The following is a 24092-nucleotide window of genomic DNA, read 5'->3' as shown; positions in this document are numbered from 1 at the left end:
TTGCAACTATGCTATTGTTATTAAACTATACAGATTATAGTCCACAATGTTTAGGTAGCTATTTCTAGCACAATAAATATGTGTTTTGCAATAAATAATATAAAAAGACTGACTTTTGAGACATACCTGACCACAAGGATGAGTTAAAAGTTCATTATAAGGGTAAAAGGGAGATTGTTTATGGAAATGTACTAGTTCTTCTAGTGTCTCATGAACTCTTGCATCTCCTGAAAGTTTGCATTGTTGATCCTTCAAAACATCAATCATAAAATGCCTGTAACGATCTGCGGCTCTACAAAGACAGTAAAAGAAAAATGGAACACCGTGTAAGGGGTCTATTGTCACTGAAAGATAAATCACACATTGTTAAAAGTCCTGATGCAGATATAGTTGCTAATCCCATTGCTGCTGCTGTTTTGGGCAAGGCAGCATTGAGAAATATTTTAATGCTGCAAAAAGCATCTGAGGACAGAAGACTGCCTTTGACAGCATTGCAGATCCAAAGACACCGAATCAGATCATTGTAATTGTCTCAGCTCTTGGCGATTTCAGTAAGCTTCAGATTACTTAGAATAACTGGCGGGACTGCTCAGCCAGTGTCAGGAAGTCTCAGATCCTAGACAGACATGTTTACAAAATGTGGACTACAGGCCGACTGTTTTGTACAATGATCTCTGTCGCAGCCCCCTTACCTCCCAACTGTCCCTATTTTCATGGGACAGTCATGATTTTTTTTTGTGCCATGATCATTCCCTTTGATGTCACGCAGAGTGTCTTCATGCCACATTACCTGTATGATAAGCTGTACCCAATTCTGCTTTCACTAACTCTGATAAGAAAACATCCAGGATCCTTATCCTTTAGTAAATCCTCTGCATCCCTGTAAGTAAAACAAAGACAAATAATAATTTCATTGAAATGGAAGAGAATAAGAAATCATCAATAGCTAGGAACTTTCATATTTAACATTTATAAAATGCATTTTGCATTCTTCTCCTCGCCGAGTAGCACAAGAACAAATAGTTTCCCACAATTCTGCAATATTTAATGATAGATTGGTAGAAAGAAAATAAAGATACATTATTTGAATTAAAAGATTGTAAAGGAGTGTACACACGGTCAATATGCTGCCGTGCGATGCGAGTCCCGATGTGATCTGATGGCATCGGGACTCACATCGCACGGCATGAAGGAGAGCAGAGAGGACAGTACCTGTCATCAGGGTGCCGGGCAGGGGCACAGATGTCAGCGTGCTGCGACACCCGAGGCCGCGGCACAGCAACAGCTCCCCCCCCGCCGTGCAGACATCAGGCCACACCCCCCGCCCTCCTCTTTAGGCGGACTTACAGGTCATCATCCCTGCAGCCCCAGGAGAAGCCCCTCTCCCTCTGGCCGCCGGAGCTATAGTGAGTATTCAGGCACAAAGACTATATAGTGCAGATCTGCACTATATAGTCTTGCCTGCCCTCACTATGTCGCTGCCGATTTGCGCTCACTCGGGAGCGTGCATTGGCAGTGCATCGTGAAAAGTACACAATCGGTATGCGATATGGCTTCCGATGTGCACTATATCGGCAACATCGGAAGCCATATTGCACCCATGTGTACGCACTATAACAAACATCAAAGCTTCTTATGTTTTTTCTTTTTAGGCTCATTAACATATGCGTATGCCCTGCGTTTCATGGAGCGTTCCCATGAAAACGCTGGGCGTACATATGGTAATGTGGCCGTGACACACCTGTGGGGGGCGGACAGCTGACATAGCCGGATGTCAGCTGCCCGCCCATATCCCTGCTTTCATTTGGAAAAATGTCCGTGTGGTCTGGAGCACTCGGTGCTGCCTGACCACTCGGTCCATCATTCAATGGTCAGCGACCATCGGAGAATGGGGGAGGTTCCCACAGATGGAGGAGGTGTTCACATGAAACATCCACTCGCGGTCTGTTCGGTCGGCGTCGTACCGCATTCGGACATGTGAGCGATCCGTACAGTAGGCGGGGCTAAGAACACTTGGTTCCTATCCGAAAAATGCATCCGTCCGATTCAACTAGAATAATGGCCGTTGTATGCATGCGGTCAAGCCTCAGATGGTATGGAGACATTCATCTTGAATTTCTTTGGATAACTCAGAGAACATTGTAAAAATTATTTGTTAACCCTATTTTTGGATTTGAAATTTCCAGGTTTCTTACATAACCAAATTAACTATGGATACCTTATGCCTTTCATAAGAACACATGTATAATTTATGGTTATATTCATGTGTGTCTTTGCGCATATACAGTATGTGTGTGTATTTTTAATGAACATAATAAATTATTTTACTATCAAAGTTAAAGGTGCAGGATACTGTAGGTATGGGTATGGGTCATAACGTCAACACAACTAAGGTCGACATGCATTGGGTCGACCACTGAAAGTCGACATGGGCTTAGGTTGACACCTCAGAAGGTCAACATGGGCTTAGGTTGACAGTCAAATGGTCAACATGGGTTTTTTGCATTTTTTATGTCCTGAATGTCAACACAGTCGATATGGACATCATATCAGTGCACCATGTCCCCTCGCTCGGCACACTATTTTATTCTCCCTTCACACCCTAGCGGATGGTAGGACATGTCGTCACACGTCAGCTAAAAAAAATGTGAAAATCCCATGTAGACCTTTTGACTGTCGACCTTATGCTTGTGTCGACCTAATGACCCTGGTGATCTAAGCCCATGTCGACCTTCTGAGGTGTTGACCTAAGCCCATGTTGAACTTTAGTTCAACTCCTCTTATGAATTGCCGTACTTTACTTGTCTGTATTTGATGGGCCTAATACAAAAGCTAATTAATGTAACAGCAATTCCCTGATTATGGTTCTCTTACATTTCCACGTAAGTACTAAAGAGGGAAAAAATGTTAATAGTTATCCTGATTCATAATGACAGACATTCTGTAACAAAGGACTTATGTTTCCACACACATGAGCTAATATCAGGTAAAACATGTGACCACAGCATGGTCTGTCATTTGTCAGTGACTGAGAGGTCTATTTGCTAAGCCCTGGAGAGAGATAAAATGGAGTGAGATAAACTACCAGCCAATCATCTCCTGTAATTTCTAAAACACAGTGTGCAACATGCGAAAGGATGTACAGTGTGTAACATGTGATCAGGCATCTACAAGGATGTCATATCAAGCTGCTCACTCAAGGGAAGGTCAGTTCTCAAACGGTACACAAGTTATATAGAAAAGGTGGAGTGGAGCGCTAAAACAATGTATAAGTTGCATATAACAACTATTTATTATTAAGGATATAAAAATGCAAATCGCCAACGAAACAAACATATGGGGTGAGATTTAATAGGATGAGAGATTCAGAAAGTGAGAGATTTGGTAAGAGATCTCCAGGTTTTTTAAAGCAGCAATCATTTACACTGTAAAACCAGTTTGATTAATCAGTGTAAATGATTGCCACTTTAACCCCTTCCCGACATTTGACGTACATTTACGTCATGGTCGGGAAGCACTTCCCGACACATGGCGTAAATGTACGTCATGGATTTAAACTGTCACCGCGTCTATAGACGCGGTGACAGTTTCAACATGTCTGCTGTCCCTGACAGCAGACATGTCCGTGCATGCCCAGGGGGGGCTGCGATGCCGCCCTCCCGTCGGCGATCGCTGTGATTGGCTGTTCAGTGTGAACAGCCATTCACAGCGTTTTCCTGTGTCACCGGCGAATAACGTTCGCCGGTGACACGGGATCAGAGGTGATTGGTGCTGTAAAGTACAGCACCAATCACCGCGGGGTGTAAGGGTGACACTGGTGTCACCCCACCTCACCCCGCCCGCCCCCAAAGGCCGTGATTGGTCCGTCGGACCGACGGACCAATCACAGCCAAGGAGGGGGATTTAAACTAACGGTGACTGCACTGCAGACGCCATTCCGGTCTGGAATAGCGTGCAGTGCGGTCACCGTACCCCCCTGCCGCCATACTGACCAGAACCTTGCTCCATACTTACCTGATCGCTGCTTCATCACTGCTTCCTGGATCCTGTTGCTACTTGTGCCTTCCTGTGCTGTGAAATTGTGCTGCTGCAGTGTAATAGCTAGATAGAGAGATAGATAGAGAGATAGAGAGAGATAGAGAGAGATAGAGAGAGATAGAGAGAGATAGAGAGAGATAGAGAGAGAGATAGTGTCAGAGAGTGCTATATTTTGTGCTGCTGCAGTGTGATATAGTTATAGATAGAGAGAGAGAGATAGAGAGAGAGAGATAGATAGAGAGGCCTAGTGACAGAGTGCTATATTTTGTGCTGCTGCAGTGTGATAGTTATAGAGAGATAGAGAGAGATAGAGAGAGAGAGATAGAGAGAGATAGTGACAGATTGTGCTATATATTTTTTATATAACTGACTGCTGCCCCCTCCTTTTGTGCTGATCAGTATAAATTAACTGATCAGCAACTTTTTGGGGGCGCAGGTTTTTTTTTATATATAGATATACCTGTCAGTGCTGCTGCTGCAGTGTCATAGAGTGATAGATAGTGAGAGATAGAGAGATAGAGAGAGATAGTGACAGAGAGTGATAGAGAGTGCTAAATTTTGTGTCTGCTGCCCCCGCCTTTTGTGCTGATCACTATATCTGAGGTGATCAGCAACTTTTTTGGGGGTACAGAGGTTTTTTTTTTTTTATATATACCTGTCAGTTGCACCAAAGGTTGTGCACCTGCTGCACCTCACTGGTAATCAGTGTCGCATCACTGATCACCTTTTTTTTTGTGTGTGTGCTGTGGGGTCTTTTTTTAATTTTTTTTTTACACACACTGTGATTTTGTGGGTGTCCTGTGGCCGCTGTGCGCTGATCAGTGACGTACATCACTGATCATCTTTTTCGGCACAGGGTTGATCTATTTTTTTTTTTTTTTTGATCAAATTCCTGTTGCCTTTGAGCGCTGTTCAGTGACAGACGTTACTGACCAACATCTGTGCTCAATTTTTGGCGCAGGACCTTTTTTTTTTTTTTTTAACCCCTTACATTTTTTATTTTTAACCCCTTCATTTTTTTTTTTTTATTGGTATAAAGTATTTTTTTTTTTTCTGCACTACATACACACTACACACTACATACCCCCCGGATTGAAATAAAGTTTGTACCCCCCCCTACACTATACACGTGTTGAAACATTTCACTACCAGTAACACAAAAATAAAAATGGCATCCCAAATGTCCTCCCAAATGTCCTCCCAAATGTCCTCCCAGTCATCCAGGAGAATGTATTCAGTGGAGGAGGCATATGCCATGCTTGCTTCTGACTCTGACACAGCCAGTGATGCAAGCGGGGAATTTGAAGGATTTGCCTTAAGCTCCTCTTCCTCCTCTGGTGATGAGGGACCCCCTCAAAGACGCCCCCGTAGAGCAGCGGAGACCCCCCCCCAATAATTGATCTCGTATGGACCCCACCACCAGACAATTTTGAGCCCCAGGTTCCTGAGTTTTTGGCCATGCCAGGAATCCAATTTGATTCCACAGGTCTCAGAGAAATTGACTTTTTCAAATTATTTTTCTCTGATGATTTTATAAATTTAATGGTGGACCAAACTAATTTATATGCCCAGCAGTTTATTGCTCAAAACCCCACGTCATCATTTGCTAGGTGGACCCCTGTAGATGCAGTAGAGATGATGACGTTTTGGGGTCTGGTGTTTCATATGGGCATAGTAAAAAAGCCAGAAATTAGGCAATATTGGAGTACAGATGTTCTGTACAGTACTCCATTTTACCGTATGGCCATGACCCGGACTCGATTTGAGACAATTCTTAAATTTATACATTACACCGATAATGCACAGTGCCCACCCAGAGATGATCCCACCTTTGACCGGCTATTCAAAGTCAGGCCGGTCATTGATCATTTCAGTGCCAAATTTGAAGAGGTGTACATCCCTGAAAAATTTATTTGTATCGACGAGTCCCTTATACATTTTAAAGGAAGGGTTAAATTCCGCCAGTACCTTCCCAGTAAGAGGGCAAGGTATGGCATAAAAATGTATAAACTGTGTGAAAGCACCTCAGGGTACACCCACAGGTTTAGGGTTTATGAAGGGAAGGATTCAAGAATTGAACCGCCAGAATGCCCCCCCTCCCTCGTAGGTGTTAGTGGGAAAATTGTCTGGGATTTAGTGCACCCCTTCCTGGATAAAGGTTATCACCTCTATGTGGATAACTTTTACACCAGCATCCCCCTGTTTAAGGCCCTTGGTTCAAGAGGTACAGCAGCTTGCGGTACTGTGCGCAAGAACCAAAGAGGCCTCCCAAAAACGCACATTGCCCAAGTAATGAGAAGGGGTGAAAGCAGGGGAATATGCAACGAAAATATGTTGTTGGTCAAATATAAGGACAAGAGGGATGTCCTTATACTGACAACAATTCACGGAGACAGTACCACCTCCATCCCTGTACGAGGTACCAGTACCCACACCTCCAAACCTAATTGTATCCTGGATTACAATAGGTACATGGGCGGAGTGGATCTTTCAGATCAGGTACTGAAGCCGTACAGTGCCCTGCGGAAAACAAAAATCTGGTACAAGAAGGTGGCCGTGTATATCATCCAGATGGCACTGTATAACGCTTACGTGCTATTCCGTTCTACCGGCCAGAGGGGGACATTTATGCACTTTCAAGAGGAAGTCATAAAGGGCCTAATATTTGGGAAACAGCAGGCAGAGGGCCCCAGTACTTCTAGTACTGGTCCCCGTATTGTACTAGGGCAGCATTTTCCTGATGAAATCCCCTCCACTGGAAAAAAGGGCAGGACACAAAAAAGGTGCAAAGTTTGCTATAAAAAGGGAATAAGAAAGCAAACTATTTTCCAGTGTGACACTTGCCCCGACAAACCCGGCCTATGTATAAAGGAGTGTTTTAAAATATACCACACATCTATGGAATATTAGGTTCATAATTTCACCGTGCTTCGGGGGTCTTGCTAATGCCACATAGCACCCACCATTCATTCCACCAGAATCTGAGCCGCAAAATCCAAAAATCACTCCTTCCCTTCTGAGTCCTGCCATGCACCCAACTGGTATTTTTTGGTCACATGTGAGGCATTGCCATACTTGGGAGAAATTGGGGCACAGATTTTGGGGTGCTTTTTCTCCTTCATTCCTTGTGAAAATGAAAAATTTTGAGCCAGAACTGCATTTTTGTGTAAAAAAATGTAATTTTTCATGTTCACTGCCCACTTGTATCAAAATTGGTGACACCCCTGGGGGTTTGAAATGTACACTATACCCCTAGATGAATTCCCTGAGGGGTGTACTTTGCAAAATGGGGTGACTTGTGGGGGGGTTCCACTGTATTGGTGCAACATAGCACCCACCATTCATTCCACCAAAATCTGTGCTGCAAAATCCAAAAAGCACTCCTTCCCTTCTGAGTCCTGCCATGCACCCAACTGGTACTTTTTGGTCACATGTGAGGCATTGCCGTACTTGGGAGAAATTGGGGCACATATTTTGGGGTGCTTTGTCTCCTTCATACCTTGTGAAAATTAAAAATTTTGAGCCAGAACTGCATTTTTGTGTAAAAAAATGTAATTTTTCATGTTCACTGCCCACTTGTATCAAAATTGGTGAAACCCCTGGGGGTTTGAAATGTACACTATACCCCTAGATGAATTCCCTGAGGGGTGTAGTTTGCAAAATGGGGTCACTTGTGGGGGGGTTCCACTGTATTGGTGCTTTGGGGGTCTTGCTAATGCGACATAGCACCCACCATCATTCCACCAGAATTTGTGCTGCAAAATCCAAATATCACTCCTTCCCTTCTGAGTCCTGCCACTTTTTGGTCACACATGAGGCATTGCCGTACTCGGGAGAAATTGGGGCACAGATTTTGGGGTGCTTTGTCTCCTTCATACCTTCTGAAAATGAAAAATTTTGAGCCAGAACTGCATTTTTGTGTAAAAAAATGTAATTTTTCATGTTCACTGCCCACTTGTATCAAAATTGGTGAAACCCCTGGGGGTTTGAAATGTACACTATACCCCTAGATGAATTCCCTGAGGGGTGTAGTTTGCAAAATTGGGTCACTTGTGGGGGGGTTCCACTGTCTTGGTGCTTGGGGGGTCTTGCTAATGCGACATAGCACCCACCAAAATTCCACCAGAATCTGAGCTGTAAAATCCAAAAATCACTCCTTCCCTTCTGAGTCCTGCCATGCACCCAACTGGTATTTTTTGGTCACATGTGAGGCATTGCCGTACTCGGGAGAAATTGGGGCACAGATTTTGGGGTGCTTTTTCTCCTTCATTCCTTGTGAAAATGAAAAATTTTGAGCCAGAACTGCATTTTTGTGTAAAAAAATGTAATTTTTCATGTTCACTGCCCACTTGTATCAAAATTGGTGAAACCCCTGGGGGTTTGAAATGTACACTATACCCCTAGATGAATTCCCTGAGGGGTGTAGTTTGCAAAATTGGGTCACTTGTGGGGGGGTTCCACTGTCTTGGTGCTTGGGGGGTCTTGCTAATGCGACATAGCACCCACCAAAATTCCACCAGAATCTGAGCTGTAAAATCCAAAAATCACTCCTTCCCTTCTGAGTCCTGCCATGCACCCAACTGGTATTTTTTGGTCACATGTGAGGCATTGCCGTACTCGGGAGAAATTGGGGCACAGATTTTGGGGTGCTTTTTCTCCTTCATTCCTTGTGAAAATGAAAAATTTTGAGCCAGAACTGCATTTTTGTGTAAAAAAATGTAATTTTTCATGTTCACTGCCCACTTGTATCAAAATTGGTGAAACCCCTGGGGGTTTGAAATGTACACTATACCCCTAGATGAATTCCCTGAGGGGTGTACTTTGCAAAATGGGGTGACTTGTGGGGGGGTTCCACTGTATTGGTGCAACATAGCACCCACCATTCATTCCACCAAAATCTGTGCTGCAAAATCCAAAAATCACTCCTTCCCTTCTGAGTCCTGCCATGCACCCAACTGGTACTTTTTGGTCACATGTGAGGCATTGCCGTACTCGGGAGAAATTGGGGCACAGATTTTGGGGTGCTTTTTCTCCTTCATACCTTCTGAAAATGAAAAATTTTGAGCCAGAACTGCATTTTTGTGTAAAAAAATGTAATTTTTCATGTTCACTGCCCACTTGTATCAAAATTGGTGAAACCCCTGGGGGTTTGAAATGTACACTATACCCCTAGATGAATTCCCTGAGGGGTGTAGTTTGCAAAATGGGGTCACTTGTGGGGGGGTTCCACTGTCTTGGTGCTTGGGGGGTCTTGCTAATGCGACATAGCACCCACCAAAATTCCACCAGAATCTGAGCTGCAAAATCCAAAAATCACTCCTTCCCTTCTGAGTCCTGCCATGCACCCAACTGGTATTTTTTGGTCACATTTGAGGCATTGCCGTACTCGGGAGAAATTGGGGCACAGATTTTGGGGTGCTTTTTCTCCTTCATTCCTTGTGAAAATGAAAAATTTTGAGCCAGAACTGCATTTTTGTGTAAAAAAATGTAATTTTTCATGTTTACTGCCCACTTGTATCAAAATTGGTGAAACCCCTGGGGGTTTGAAATGTACACTATACCCCTAGATGAATTCCCTGAGGGGTGTAGTTTGCAAAATGGGGTCACTTGTGGGGGGGTTCCACTGTCTTGGTGCTTGGGGGGTCTTGCTAATGCGACATAGCACCCACCAAAATTCCACCAGAATCTGAGCTGCAAAATCCAAAAATCACTCCTTCCCTTCTGAGTCCTGCCATGCACCCAACTGGTATTTTTTGGTCACATGTGAGGCATTGCCGTACTCGGGAGAAATTGGGGCACAGATTTTGGGGTGCTTTTTCTCCTTCATTCCTTGTGAAAATTAAAAATATTGAGCCAGAACTGCATTTTTGTGTAAAAAAATGTAATTTTTCATGTTCACTGCCCACTTGTATCAAAATTGGTGAAACCCCTGGGGGTTTGAAATGTACACTATACCCCTAGATGAATTCCCTGAGGGGTGTAGTTTGCAAAATGGGGTGACTTGTGGGGGGGTTCCACTGTATTGGTGCAACATAGCACCCACCATTCATTCCACCAAAATCTGTGCTGCAAAATCCAAAAATCACTCCTTCCCTTCTGAGTCCTGCCATGCACCCAACTGGTACTTTTTGGTCACATGTGAGGCATTGCCGTACTCGGGAGAAATTGGGGCACAGATTTTGGGGTGCTTTTTCTCCTTCATACCTTCTGAAAATGAAAAATTTTGAGCCAGAACTGCATTTTTGTGTAAAAAAATGTAATTTTTCATTTTCACTGCCCACTTGTATCAAAATTGGTGAAACCCCTGGGGGTTTAAAATGTACACTATACCCCTAGATGAATTCCCTGAGGGGTGTAGTTTGCAAAATGGGGTCACTTGTGGGGGGGTTCCACTGTATTGGTGCTTGGGGGGTCTTGCTAATGCGACATAGCACCCACCAAAATTCCACCAGAATCTGAGCTGCAAAATCCAAAAATCACTCCTTCCCTTCTGAGTCCTGCCATGCACCCAACTGGTATTTTTTGGTCACATGTGAGGCATTGCCGTACTCGGTAGAAATTGGGGCACAGATTTTGGGGGGCTTTGTCTCCTTCATTCCTTGTGAAAATGAAAAATTTTGAGCCAGAACTGCATTTTTGTGTAAAAAATTTAATTTTTCATTTTCACTGCCCAGTTGGACCACAATTGGTGAAACCCCTGGGGGTTTGAAATGTACACTATACCCCTAGATGAATTCCCTGAGGGGTGTAGTTTGCAAAATGGGGTCACTTGTGGGGGGGTTCCTAAATTTTAGCATCTTATGGTGCCTAGAAACCTACATGGTGCCTAAAAAATAATCTCATAAAAAGGAGGCTCCAAAATCAAGTAGTTGCTCCTTCTATTATGAAGCCTGTGGTTTGGTCAACGTGCACACTAGGGCCACATATAGGATATTTATGAAAACAAAAGAATTGGGGGAATCAATTTTTAGTCACATTTCTCTAGTAAAATGTACTGTGTTCCTTAGAAAAATGTATTAAAATTGCAAATCTGCAAAAAAAATGAAATTTTGAAATTTCACCTACACTTTGTTTTAATTCCTGTGAAACACCTAAAGGGTTAACAAACTTCCAAAATGCTGTTTTGAATACTGTGAGGGGTGCAGTTTTTGAAATGGCATCATTTATGGGGGTGTCTCACATACAAGTCCCTCAAAGTCACATCAGAACTGAACTGGTCCCTAAAAAAATCAGTGTTTGAAATTTTCTTGAAAATTTGAGAATTTGCTATTCATATTGTAAGCCTCCTAGTGTCCAAAAAAATTAAAAGGAAGTTGAAATAATGATGGAAACATAAAGTAGACATATGGTCTATGTTAGTTATTAACTATTTTGAGTGGTAAGATTATTTGTCTCACAAGCAGAAAATTTAACATTTTGCAAATCGCTAAATTTTCCATTTTTTCACGACATTTTGGTATTTTTCACAAAAAAACACAGACTGTATCGACCCAAATTTACCACTAATTTGAAGTACAATGTGTCACGAAAAAACAATCTCAAAATCACTGGGATAAGTAAAAGCAAAAAAAAGTTATCCCCACTTAAGTGAGACATGTCAGATTTGAAAAAAATGGCTCTGTCAGGAACGCAAAAACTAGCTCTGTCAGGAAGGGGTTAAAAAACCTGGAGATTTCTTACCAAATCTCTCACTTTCTGAATCTCTTATCCTATTAAATCTCACCCTTGAACTTCAAAATTATAGGTTAGGTAAAGGACACAGAAGAATAATTTATACTTATAGAGAGTTCCACTTGTTCCTATAATGCTATGGGGTAGATGTATGAAGCAGTGATAAGAGAGGAGAAGTGATACAGTGCCTGGTACTTTATCAAAGGCCAATCAGTTTCTGACTGTTAAGTAACAGGCTGGGTTTAAAAAGTAACAGGTTTGCTCCTTATCAGAGCTGGGGGTATGTCTGCACTCTAAAGAAAAATTAAGTTCATATGATCCGCGGATCAATTCCCCACATTTACATCAATTGGTTTGTGGGGGTGCAGTTCCCAAACAGTAGAGATTTAAGCAATAGGCAAGAAGAAAAAAGGACTGTTGTTCAGGGAGCGCACCTTGTGCGCTCCCTGAATAACAGTCCTTTTTTCTTCTTGCCTATTGGGTTTAAAAAGGGACAATTAGTAGCTGATTGGCCGGTGATAAAGTACCAGGAACTTTATCATTTCTCCTCCCTTATCACTGCCTCATACATCTACCCCATAGTCCTTTAACTATGGTGAAGCCCCAGCTGAATCCACGTCATATAGGATCAAACACTGATGGAATCCATATACCTGGCTTGGTTTGGAGTACTGCTGGAGGATGTTAGGCTCCTGGAGTTGGAGACCACCCCACCATATTACGGAAGGATTATTCCAAGGATTGGCAGGTGGTGTTGTCCCAAAAGGCAATGTGGTAGGAAAGGGGTTTAGTCACACCCAAAGGTATAGAGGTTGGAGCTGGTCCAAAGCGGGGGCCAAACGTTAGCTACTTGTGACCTATTAGGCTAATATAGGCTTAGTGCTTCGAGGAAGCACTGAGCCTATATTAGCCTAATATGACACAAGAATGCTTAAGGACAAGCAGCTAAACTAATAGTTTGCATACTTTTTACAATGTGTGCTTGAAGTTACTGGGAACATAGCAATTATAAATTGTAATAAAGTTCTTTCTATGTTTTTCAGACCCTCTGATTAATTTTTATAGCTTCTCAGTTTTTTAGGGCAAATGAAGATTTGCCCTATTCAATTGGGGTAGAGAAAAATACCTGGATTTGCCGCCGATCCTCATATTTTCACCCTTTTTGAGGCATTTATTTTGCAAGCCTTTTGGCTAAAAAATTGTATAACCCCTTTTAGGCTGTTGGACATTGTTACATATGCCCCAATGAGCCCGAGTTCGCTAGAGGTGCGGGATGCATATGGAATAGCATCCTAATATGCTGGAGATGTCGGACAATTTTTTAAAGCGGCAATCATTTACAAGGCATGGTTTTACCTTGTCAATGAATGCCGCTTTAAAAAAATGTCTGTGTTCAGCCCCAATGTATGCCCTACCAGATCACAGGCTTAGGCACAGATAAGTAAAACACAGCGGGCCAAATGTAATAGGGTGAGAGTTTCAGAAAGTGAGAGATTTTGGGAGAGTTTTCCCATCTTTTTTAAAGCAGCAATCGATTACATGGCAAACCCAGGTTGATTTTGCCGTTGAAATTGATTGCTGCTTTTAAAAAAAAATGGGAAAACTCTCCCAAAATCTCTCACTTTCTGAAACGCTCACCCTATTACATTTGGCCCAGTGTTTTTTAAATAATACAGATAATTCAATCAAAACTAATTTGTTTGGTTATGGTTGAAGCTAGCTTATGAAAGCGTTACATGAATAATAATTTTGCATGAGCTCCTTGCCTACTGCATTATAAGCATAGTTTTTCAAATATATCCATTCCTTTTAAATAGGTATATCTATTTTACACACACAAATTATCTGTTGTCATTGTGCATATCTGTCTAGATCAGTGATGGCTAACCTTGACACTCTAGCTGTTGTTGAACTAAACATCCCAGAATGCCCTGCAACAGTTTTAGCATGGCCAAATAGCAAAACTGTAGCAGGGCATGCTGGGATGTGTAGTTCTACAACAGCTGGAGTGTCAAGGTTAGGTTAGCCATCACTGGTCTAGATGATGATCAGATCACACCTTGGTTTTAATAACTTGGAACTTTAGACCAAAGGTATTGAGAAATTCCAGGCAAGTCTCTGATGTTTTAAAGGAATAATCATTTTAAAAAGCAAAAGCAACCTTACGTCCTGCACCTTCTTAATACCGGGATACACAGCAATTTGTTATTAACCCCTTGAGTGGTGGGTTTTGCTGGAGCAGGACAAACCTACTAGGGCAGGTTTGTCCTGCCCCAGCAAAACCCACCACAGAAAGTAGGATGCCGCCCCTCACCTCCACTCCCCCCCCCACCCTCACCTCTGCTCCGGCATTAGTATGCCAGAGCTCCCCTGCTGCCGCTTCCCCCTGCCGCCTGTCAGTCATCACACAGACTCTGGGATGTTTCACGGTGGCTCGGGAGGACTCGGGTGCCTGAACTCTCCCGAGTCTCCCCGAGCCGCACTGACCATCCCCGAGCCTGCCGCCTACGTCACTGATGCAAACAGTGAATGGCGGCTGGCAGCAGGGGAGCTGCGGTGTACGATCTCCGGAGCAGAGGGGGTGGGGGGGAGGTGACAGGAGGGGGGTGACTGAGGGGACCCCTAAAGGTAGGCGCACCTAATGCAAAGTGGTATGCCTGGAAATTTTCCGGGATAGCCCACTGCGGCTTACCACACAAGGGATTAACACCAACAGAACCCATTGTGTGCTTTATTGGAAGTTGGATAATTACCCCCAAATGGAGCATTGTTTAAAACATTACTTATGAAGGAGGATTATTGAAAAACTGCTACCTGCTTGCAAATTCCCCAGCTGAATGACTTTAAGCAGATAAGAGTTATAAAGGGTCATATGAAATATTATTATAATGAGAATTTTATGAATTAATACGTGGATATTGTGTGTTGTTGCAATATTAATGAATTAATTCAGTTACCATTTATTTTTAATTTATATGATTATATTTTAGTCATGTATTCCTTTTTATAATTAATAAATATTAATTAGTTCAACACAGTGCTCTCTCTTATTACCTAATTTTGGTTAAGGGATACTTAACCTCCTGTAGTAACATTCGATGTGCATTACATTTTGATTTGATTTCTATTCGATTTTGCTTCTATAAGCAAAATCGAATAGAAAAATAGAGCATATCTCACCGTGTGTACCCTCTATAAGCCTTTAGTGAGTACACACGGTGAGATATGCACTATTTTTCTATTTGATTTTGCTTATATAAGCAAAATTGAATAAAAGTCAAATCAAAATCGAATGCACTTCAAATCTTGGCAGGCAAGTCTTGGCAGGCAAGACTATCTAGTGGAAATCTAATAGTAGATAGTGCAAATCTATGTAACTATGTAACTTCAGAAAAGGTCGATTAGGCCAAATGTAATTGAAATCACACCGTTTGTACCCACTATATTAGGATATAACATTTGCACAGTCCAAATAAGGACCCTCTCTCGGTCTCTAGTTATAGACCTATATCTCTTTTAAATGTCGATATCAAGATATATACAAAGCTGTTGGCTAACAGCTTGGGGCCTTTACTCCCGGACCTGGTCTACCCCGACCAGTTGGGCTTTATATCCGGTCGCCAGGCCTTTGACAATACGCGTCGCACGATTGATGTAATTCATGCTATTCATCAGCAGAAAACCCTGGTGCTAATCTTGGGTTTGATGCAGAAAAGGCCTTCGACCGGATTCAGTGGCCCTTTATGTTTCAGACACTCCAATCAGTAGGTATCTCTGGTAGGTTTTTCCGGGGAATCTCAGTTCTCTACGATAATCCCAGAGCTGCTGTGCTGGCCAACGGGGTTATGTCCTCTCCGTTTTCTATTACTAATGGGACCCGCTTATTTTTGCTCTTTCAATCGAACCTTTAGCGGCACGTATAAGAGCTAAACCTAATATAAAGGGAATCAGGGTGGGTGAAGTGGAGCATAAAATAATCCTGTACGCAGATGATGTCCTGTTAACAATTTCTGACCCGGTTAACTCCCTCCCCCACCTTCTCCAAGAGATAGAGATCTTCGGGATGCTGTCGGGCTATAAAATCAACTCGCTTAAAACGGGCCAAACTGGCGTCTTCCTATGACCTCTGCTGGAATAGACGACAACTCAATTATTTGGTCATTGCTATTACAAAAAGTTATCACCAACTTTATCAAACTAATTATCCTAAACTAATTGCCCGCTTCAAAAAGATCTATCTGATTTGGGAGCACATTGTATATCTTGGATCGGTAGGGTTAATGCCGTCAAAATGAACCTTTTACCAAGACTTCTTTATTATTTTCAAACCCTTCTGATTCGGGTTCCCCCTAGTATACTTAAATTTTTGCAACAAAAAATCATGGACTTTATTTGGTTCAATAAAAGACCAAGAATTGCTCGTTCGGTCATCCAAAGATGCTCTTCCAGCGATGGTCTTGGGGTTCCGAATTTCAAATTATATTATTTTGCAGCAGGACTAGCACAATGTGTCCTCTGAATTAGGCCCAGTTCGGAGAGGGTGTGAATTGAGTCTCAGGCTCTTACACTTCACTCTGTTTCTTCTCTTTTGTGGCTTCCCAGATCTATTCACCCTAAATTATCCAAAACTCATCCATCAATATCTCACTCTCTTGACATTTGGGATACGGCCAATAAGTTATTTAAACTCTCATCCTCTCCCAGCCCCTTAATCCCTTTATATGATAATCCTAATTTTCGTCTGGGATGCTCCCCAAGGACCTTAACAATTGGTGGGAAAATGGGATTATTTTTCTTAAACGATATATATCTCAAATCTCCTCTTTTCCCACATTTGCAGATATACAAACCAAATATTCCATTCCTCATAAATGTTTCTACCAATTTCTTAGATTGAGACACTTTTACTCCTCAGCTAATGCTCAATTATCCGCTAGACCTCTCACCCCATTAGAACACTTGGTTTTCCGCTGGGCTTTCACTAGGGGTCTTATATCAGCTTTATACCTTTCCTTATTTCCCCAGCTTTCTAATACTAGAGTCTCTTTTGAAAAGGCCTGGGAATCTGACTTGGGGGAGTCGTTGGATGATGAAGAATGGTCCGATATTTACTCCAATGTTGCCTCCAGTTCGATTTGTGTAAGGCTAAAAGAGAACACCTATAAACTACTCTACAGATGGTATTAGGTCCCAACTAGACTCAACAAAATTAACCCAGAGGTCTCCCCCTTATGCTGGAGTTGTGGGAACTCGGATGGCATGTTCTTACATATCTGGTGGAGTTGCTTGACTCTTGCTCCCTTATGGCAGGATTTGACAGCTCTAGCTAATTCAATACTATCTATCACTATCCCCTTTAAGGTGAGCCAACTTCCTCCTTTCTATGGATATCCCAGATGCAACCCGAGCTCAAAATAAACTGTTTAATCTTATGGTATTAGCGGCCAGAACCGCCATAGCGGGACACAGAAATCTTCAACAATTCCATCTCTGGACGAAATTATAGCTAAGATCTGGCATATCCATTCTATGGAGCACGTCACTATCATCTTGAAAGGCTCTTCCAAAAAATGTATTAGGGGTTGGGAATCCCTGGACTAGCCACTTTAATATACCCCTGGCCTTCCAATAGGAATACAGTTTCTGATTGGAGGATTCCCTACCTTTCGCCCTGTCCAGTTAACTGGGGCCAGTTGGGTAGAACTTCTTGCCCCTTCCTCTTATCCTTCCATCCTTTTCTTTCTCTTTCTCTTTCTCTTCTCCATCACCTCTTTTCTTTCTAGCTCTATTTTCAACATATCATTTTAATAAATACCTAATAGTTTCTCTCTCTTAAATTGACTATAAAAAATGTTAGTGATGCCTTTTTTTTTCTTCTTTCTTTATAATTTCAATATAATTCCACAGTTTATGAACCTCTGTGCAGGTTTCTCATCTTGCTTTTATTGTTGAATTTCTTGGTATTTTACTAATAAAATGTATATTAAAAAAATAAAAATAAATAACATTTGCACAGTTCCTTGCAATCACACTATATTGGGTGGGGGTGTGGGGGTATTCAGTTGGTTTAGTTTTTTCTCATAGGTGAAAAGTAATTAATTTCAAGACTATGCAATTGCAGCCATTTTCATCACTATTGTAGGCATTTTTCCAATGACTTTCTTTTTTTATTGAAAACACATTGGTGAAAAATGCCTCAAATACCATTGAAAAAAAGCACATTTGTCAACCAAGGTGTTTTTGCCACTTAAGAATATTTTAACATAGGCAAAAAATGGTCCCTCTAATTTATTAGCTTTTGCCATAAAAAAATGGAGAAATGTAATAATCGGACCTTATTAAATACGGACATTTATTTGATATGCTTACTTTCTTGTGATGATACCATGAAACCATTCAGGGATTCCATTTTTTAAAAACCACTGTGATTGTGTGTCAATGAACCATTTTACAGATGGTTTGTTTTCTTCCATTTCTTCTTGAAAAAAACACCACCTAGAAATACAAAACGATACAAAAAGAGGGCTTGATTCATATATATATATATATATATATATATATATATATATATATATATATTTTAAAAGCATGCAACTAGGCAAAACCATGCCAGATTATCTAAGCTTCCAAAATGTTTTTATTGCAAACATTGAACAATATAATGTAATAAGCAATTACAACAATTTCAAATGCAATCTTATTCCATTTTTCCTAAATCGTCACAGGAGACATTGACAGTGTCCCACAGATTGGTAATTGTACATGAATGTCTCTATGGAATTGTTACACATGAACATCAGCATTTAAATAATTAAGGATATGAAGAGTGACAAAGTACACATCTTACTATGAATAATCTAAACATGTGTCATTATTTTTGAATTAAACTTTAATAATGAATAACAGTAGATGTATCTCTGATTTAATTTAGAATTGTACATGGAATAGAAAGATTATTTTTGTCGCCTGTTGAATTTTTATATTATGTTGTTGGCGACAGAGAAGTTTGACAGCCTATTTTAAGGTAAGAAAGGGGTGTTGAGCTGCTCAACACCCCTTTCTTTTCTTGTTCATTCAGTACAGGACTAACTATCCTGTCCCAGAGCAGCAGCTAGGGAAACACAGCTCCAGCCAGGCGCACCTGCACCCAGACCCACTCTGTGTGGTCAGGGTCACCACCACCCCTTTTTCTATTTTAAGGTAAGTTTAGGTTGAAAGAAAAATAAAAGGAAGGGGGAGAAAGAGAAGGGGAGGAAGAAGGGAAGGAAAATTACAAGCCACGCGTGTCCAGGCTGTGCACCCACACCTGCTGTGTGATTAGGTTATTGGGGGATCCTGTAAGAGCATTCTAGTTTCGTACCAGAGAGTTGAACGGAACCATTTCTGAATTTGTTGCTTGGTAATTGTTGGTATCTATATAACTCTCCCAAGTTTCAAAAAAAAGTTTTGTTTGAGATTCTTTGTGTAAGGTTGTTTCAGTCCACTCTAGTTTGAATATCTGTAATAACTTTTCTTGAAACATATTAAAGGAGGGAGGGGTGGCTGATATCCATTATTGTATGATACATTTTCTCGCTACTGCAGAAAGACATAACAGCAATTTTTTGCAACCAACGGAGATTTTTGGGGTAGTTGGTAAGTGTCCCAGGATGACCCATTCTGGTGTTAGTAATAAATATATTCTCTAAGCTTTAAAAGTGATAAAAGGGAGAGTGATAAGCAGCCAGCTAATCAGCTCCTACCTGCCATGTCACAGACTGTGTTTGAAAAATGACAGACAGGAGCTGATTGGCTGGCTGTTTATCACTCTCCACTCTCTCACTTTTGTAGCTTAGAGAATCTGGCCCTAAAGCAGTATAATATCATACTTGCCTACTTTTCAGTGCTTCAGATACTGATATTTCAGGCACTGATATGCAGTTCAGGGTGAAGGGATGCTGATGTCATTAAGCCCTGCCCCATACCAGCTAAATGTGTCAATTTCTGGCTCTACAGAGAGGGGGCTAGGCTAAAATGATTCAACTTGGGTAATCTTAACCCCACTCCCCCAGGAGGAGTCAGGAAGATGTGGGCTACTTACCCAACTTTGCCTGGGAGGCAGACATGGTTTTTGTGAGATTATATATATATATATAGATAGATAGATAGATAGATAGATAGTGTGGGGCACACTATACACTAGCCATGGATACTAAAAACATTATATTCATATTAAGTTTCTGGCGTATAGAAGCTACTTTACCTGTTTTTAATTGAGTAGGTTTCTATAAGCTATATGGTCTTTGAGAAAACAAACATAATACATAATAATAAATAAACAGTCAGACATTTCAAAGTAATTTAGATGAGCATATTTCATAATTAGGGTGTTTCATTGCAGTGTCATATTGCCTTTGGGGATAATGATATGTCTAGAGACTGTGTCATTTCTTTAACATTGTTTACAGAACTATGGGGAACAGTGTGTGAGACAGTAGATTTTTCTACAAAACTTAACCTTTTGCAGTCCAAATTTTGTTTTGCAATTCAAACTGTCTGGTTTAAATATTTAAATTAATTGTAATGGTCTACTTTGAATTATGTTAATGTTCTTATTTTAAAGTGGCTGACCATTGGATCTGCTACTAGTGCTAGGGCTGTTGAGCCTGGCTAGACATTGGACTTGAAAAGGTTAACACATTTATTAAAAAAATTACTGAGTTTAATTTTGTACAATAGTAGTATTTTTGTGTATATTGTAGATATACATACAACTATAAGCAACTGTCAAAAGTGAAAATGTATAAGTAGCTATACGTAAAATTCAAGTGAATAGCCAGGAAAAATAGTTTTAGAGGCAAATACAATGATGGTAAATGAAACCATTTAGATCTCAAAAGGTGATCTGACAAATCCTATTTAAAAATAGAAATGTAGTATTAAAAAGCCTACTCCATAATGGGGTATATTCAATGCCCTGACGGCGAGCTATGACAGCGAGAAGTATCGATAGCTCACCTTCAGTGCATTCAACTCACTCCCCTTCGGTTTCCACCTCACCTGTTCCCTGAGGCCAGGTGGAAATTTCAAGAGTGGCCATTAAAATGGTGGGGCTCACCACAAAATGCGGTGGACTGTCAACACAATCAACATAAACACTAAAACATAGCACCGCGTCCCCTCGCATGGCCCGCTATGCTCGCCATGCTTCAGGCACACTATTTATTCTCCCACCATATCCTAGTGGATGGTAGGGCATGAAATAGTGCCTGTCGGTACATATCGTGTCGACGTGGACACCGAAACGTACCACCTTGTCCCCTACGCTCGCCATGCTTTGGGCACGGTGCTGTGCTACGTTCGGTACACTATTTTATTCTTCCACCACACCCTAGTGGATGGTAGGGCATTAAATACTGCCTGTCGGCACATTTTGGCTCAAAAAACAGTAAAAAAAAAACATGTCGACCTAATGACCCTGTCAACCTAACCCATGTCGACCTAATGACCCGGTCAACCTAACCCATGTCGACCTTCCTGCATGTGGACCTTAAACCATGTCGACCTAATGCTTGTCTACCATCATGCTGGTGACCCAATAACCGTATCCCATACAGACTACCCCCTGACATGTAGAGACAGTCATCTGTGTCAGGATCCGGGTTTCTCAAGGCAGCAAAGAAACCAACAAAGCAAATCAAACGTAAACGTAAAGGGTAGGGAACTGGCACCATAAGAAGAGATATTGCTGGACATTCTTATCTTTGTATGTGTCCACCAAAATCTAAGGCCCTAAATACTATTCCGTCTTCTGTGGGACTTTCTAACTATAGTTCTATTCATACCAGATCCATAGTTCTATTCATTATCATTATATATGTTTTTTATCATTACAGATTATTTTTTTGTCTGGGGTTTTCCTAGCAAAAGCGTACTCTTCAGCTCAAATGTATACAGTCTGGGCATATTGTCAAGTGCTTGTAACTGTCCTCCACCAGATATTAATTAAGGAGGCCCTGCTCTTCATATTTCTAAATCTAGTTAGTGACTTCATCTGCAAGCAGAATACTTGTCTCTGTAAGCTTAATATCTTGGCAAAAGATTTCTCAAAGCCAGAGAAACATATTCATGATAGTGGAGATATAATAAATATCTCCTAGCTACCCTCACACTATCTAATTGCTCTTTCAGTTTTCTCTTCTCTAATCACCTCTTCTTCACTACCTTTAGCAGTTTCAGAACCTCAGTTTTCTGTCCTTTGCTTTTTACAGTCTAGGCAAAATAATCATCTCTTTTGCATTTCAGTATCATCTACTGTATATGCAGATGATACACAAATCTATGTATCCTCCCCAGACCTGTCACATCTATATGGTCAATGAATGTATTTTTCTCCATTTCATCTTGGATGTCACCTTGCCACTTTAAAGTGAACATGTCAAAAACAGATTAATCATATTTCCACCGATCATAGTACATGCATAAAAATAATATATATATATATATATATATATATATATATATATATATATATACAAAAATATAGGACCATACCTTACACATGACACTGCTAAAACTCTAATCAGCTTTCATTGGGGCAGATGTATTAAGCTTTAACAAGAGATAAATCCAAGGGTGATAAGGAGAGATAAACGTCCAGCCAATCACCTGCTAACTGCCATGTTACAGGCTGAGTTTGAAAAAAGTCAGTAAGGAGCTGATTGGCTGGACATTTATCTCTCCTTATTACCCTTGCATTTATCTCTTGTTAAGGCTTAATACATCTGCCCCAGTATCTCCTGCTTTGATTATTGCAATAGTTACCTTACTGGTCTCCCCAAATACAGACTCTCACCACTACAATCCTTCCTGAATGCAGCTGCGAGGTTCATTGTCTGCAAAAGTACTCTGCCAATCCAACCACTGATTACCTGTATACTAACGTACTCAATATAAAATACTTTTAAATTACACACACAGGCCAGAAACCAAACTACACCATTTTTTTGCTTATCTCAAAATAGCTCCAAACTATGGATGTGTACTGTCCCCTTTTAGTGTTTCGTGAAATGTGTTTTGACTCTGTATATCTGGCAGTGTTTGGATCTGGATCTGTTCTAAAACGCAACCCTTCAGTGTTTCGGCTTTCATGTTTTGGATCTGAATTTTTTTAGCGGCAGACAGGATGGCAGTTTGAAAAACTAGGCCCTAAAGAGCACATAATGCCAAAAAAAAGAGATGCAAGACGGAATTGTCCTTGGGACCTCCCACCCACCCTTATGTTGCGTAAATAGGACATGCACACTATCTTTAACAAACCAATCATTTTAGCAATAGGGTCTGCCACACAACTGTGGATGAAATTATCGGTTTGTTTGGGCCCCCACAAAAAAAAAGAAGCAAATCATCTCTCCCTATACAAACTGGCTCCACAGAAGCAAGATGTCATCCTCATCCTCTGATTTCTCAACCCCTTCAGTGAAATTTTGCACCAGTAGTATGTATCACTGGACTGGACGTATGTAGCAGTATCACTGGACTTTTCAGTCCAGTGATAGACAGTATTATCACTGGACTGGACGGCAAGCAGGCAGAACGTGCTGCCTCTTCACTCTCCTAGAGTAAAGTTGGCGTCCGCCCGCCAGCCCCTTTAAAGGTTCCGGATCGCACGAGATCTGACGGCAGGATCTTGCGAGGTCCAGAGACCCGCACTCCCAAGTCTTGGCGGAATTCCCAAACGGGTTCAGAGCGCAAGTTCGGATTGGGGGCGTCTGGGTTTCCGGATTCCCCCAATCAGAATTTGCACATCCCTATTACCAACCTGACTGATTTACTATCACAACACCTTTTTTAATATTGTCATATGGGCAATGGGTGTGTTGCCGTCTTATGACCCAACCACCTCCAGCCTCCCTTTCCTCCCCTCTACACCCCTCACATGCTCCAGTCTTCCTACCTCTCTACCCCTGCTCTTCTACTCCCACCACTCCCCCCCTCTAAGGGGAATTGTACTGAGAATGGGGGCTTTAAAAATGTTGTTATGAGGCTTATAATGTTGTTATGTGGGCTGTATGATATATTGGATTGCGGCATCAATATATCATACAGCCCACTAAGAACCTTTACAATCTGTGAATCAGTGCCTATTGCCCTACAAATTGTATGCTTGCAAGCAGGGCCTTCCAACCTTTATGACTTTTCAAGAAAAGCTGTTATCAGCAACTGCAGGGAACTACTAGACACAGCAATCCACATTCCCAATACACTGTCCGGACCAAGAAAGAGGTCCACTGGATGTACCGGATGGACTCTCTCTTTCCGAATGGCCTGAACGAAGCTGTGGAGCTCAATAGCGTTATCTGATTGAGTTTCCTATTTATCTTAAATAGTGACCACCTTGGGTT

At 41.5% G+C, this 24092-nt stretch overlaps 1 protein-coding gene across 1 annotated transcript in view; it reads right to left on the bottom strand.

The window, feature by feature from the left end:
* HSH2D (hematopoietic SH2 domain containing) overlaps positions 1-24092 on the bottom strand; it is a 52077-nt gene that overhangs the window by 4529 nt on the left and 23456 nt on the right. The window contains exons 2-4 of the mRNA XM_083158259.1: positions 18079-18204; positions 791-880; positions 127-292 (exon numbers count right to left, since the gene is read on the bottom strand). Of these exons, the coding sequence (XP_083014385.1) occupies positions 127-292; positions 791-880; positions 18079-18182 (360 nt within the window). The 5' untranslated portion in view covers positions 18183-18204. The remainder of the gene's footprint in view (positions 1-126; positions 293-790; positions 881-18078; positions 18205-24092) is intronic.

The sequence above is a fragment of the Crinia signifera genome, chromosome 1 (genome assembly GCF_055691185.1).
Source record: "Crinia signifera chromosome 1, ASM5569118v1, whole genome shotgun sequence".
Lineage (NCBI taxonomy): Eukaryota > Metazoa > Chordata > Amphibia > Anura > Myobatrachidae > Crinia > Crinia signifera.
Note: the sequence above shows the minus strand (reverse complement) of the source record. Positions and strands in the feature narration are given on the sequence as shown.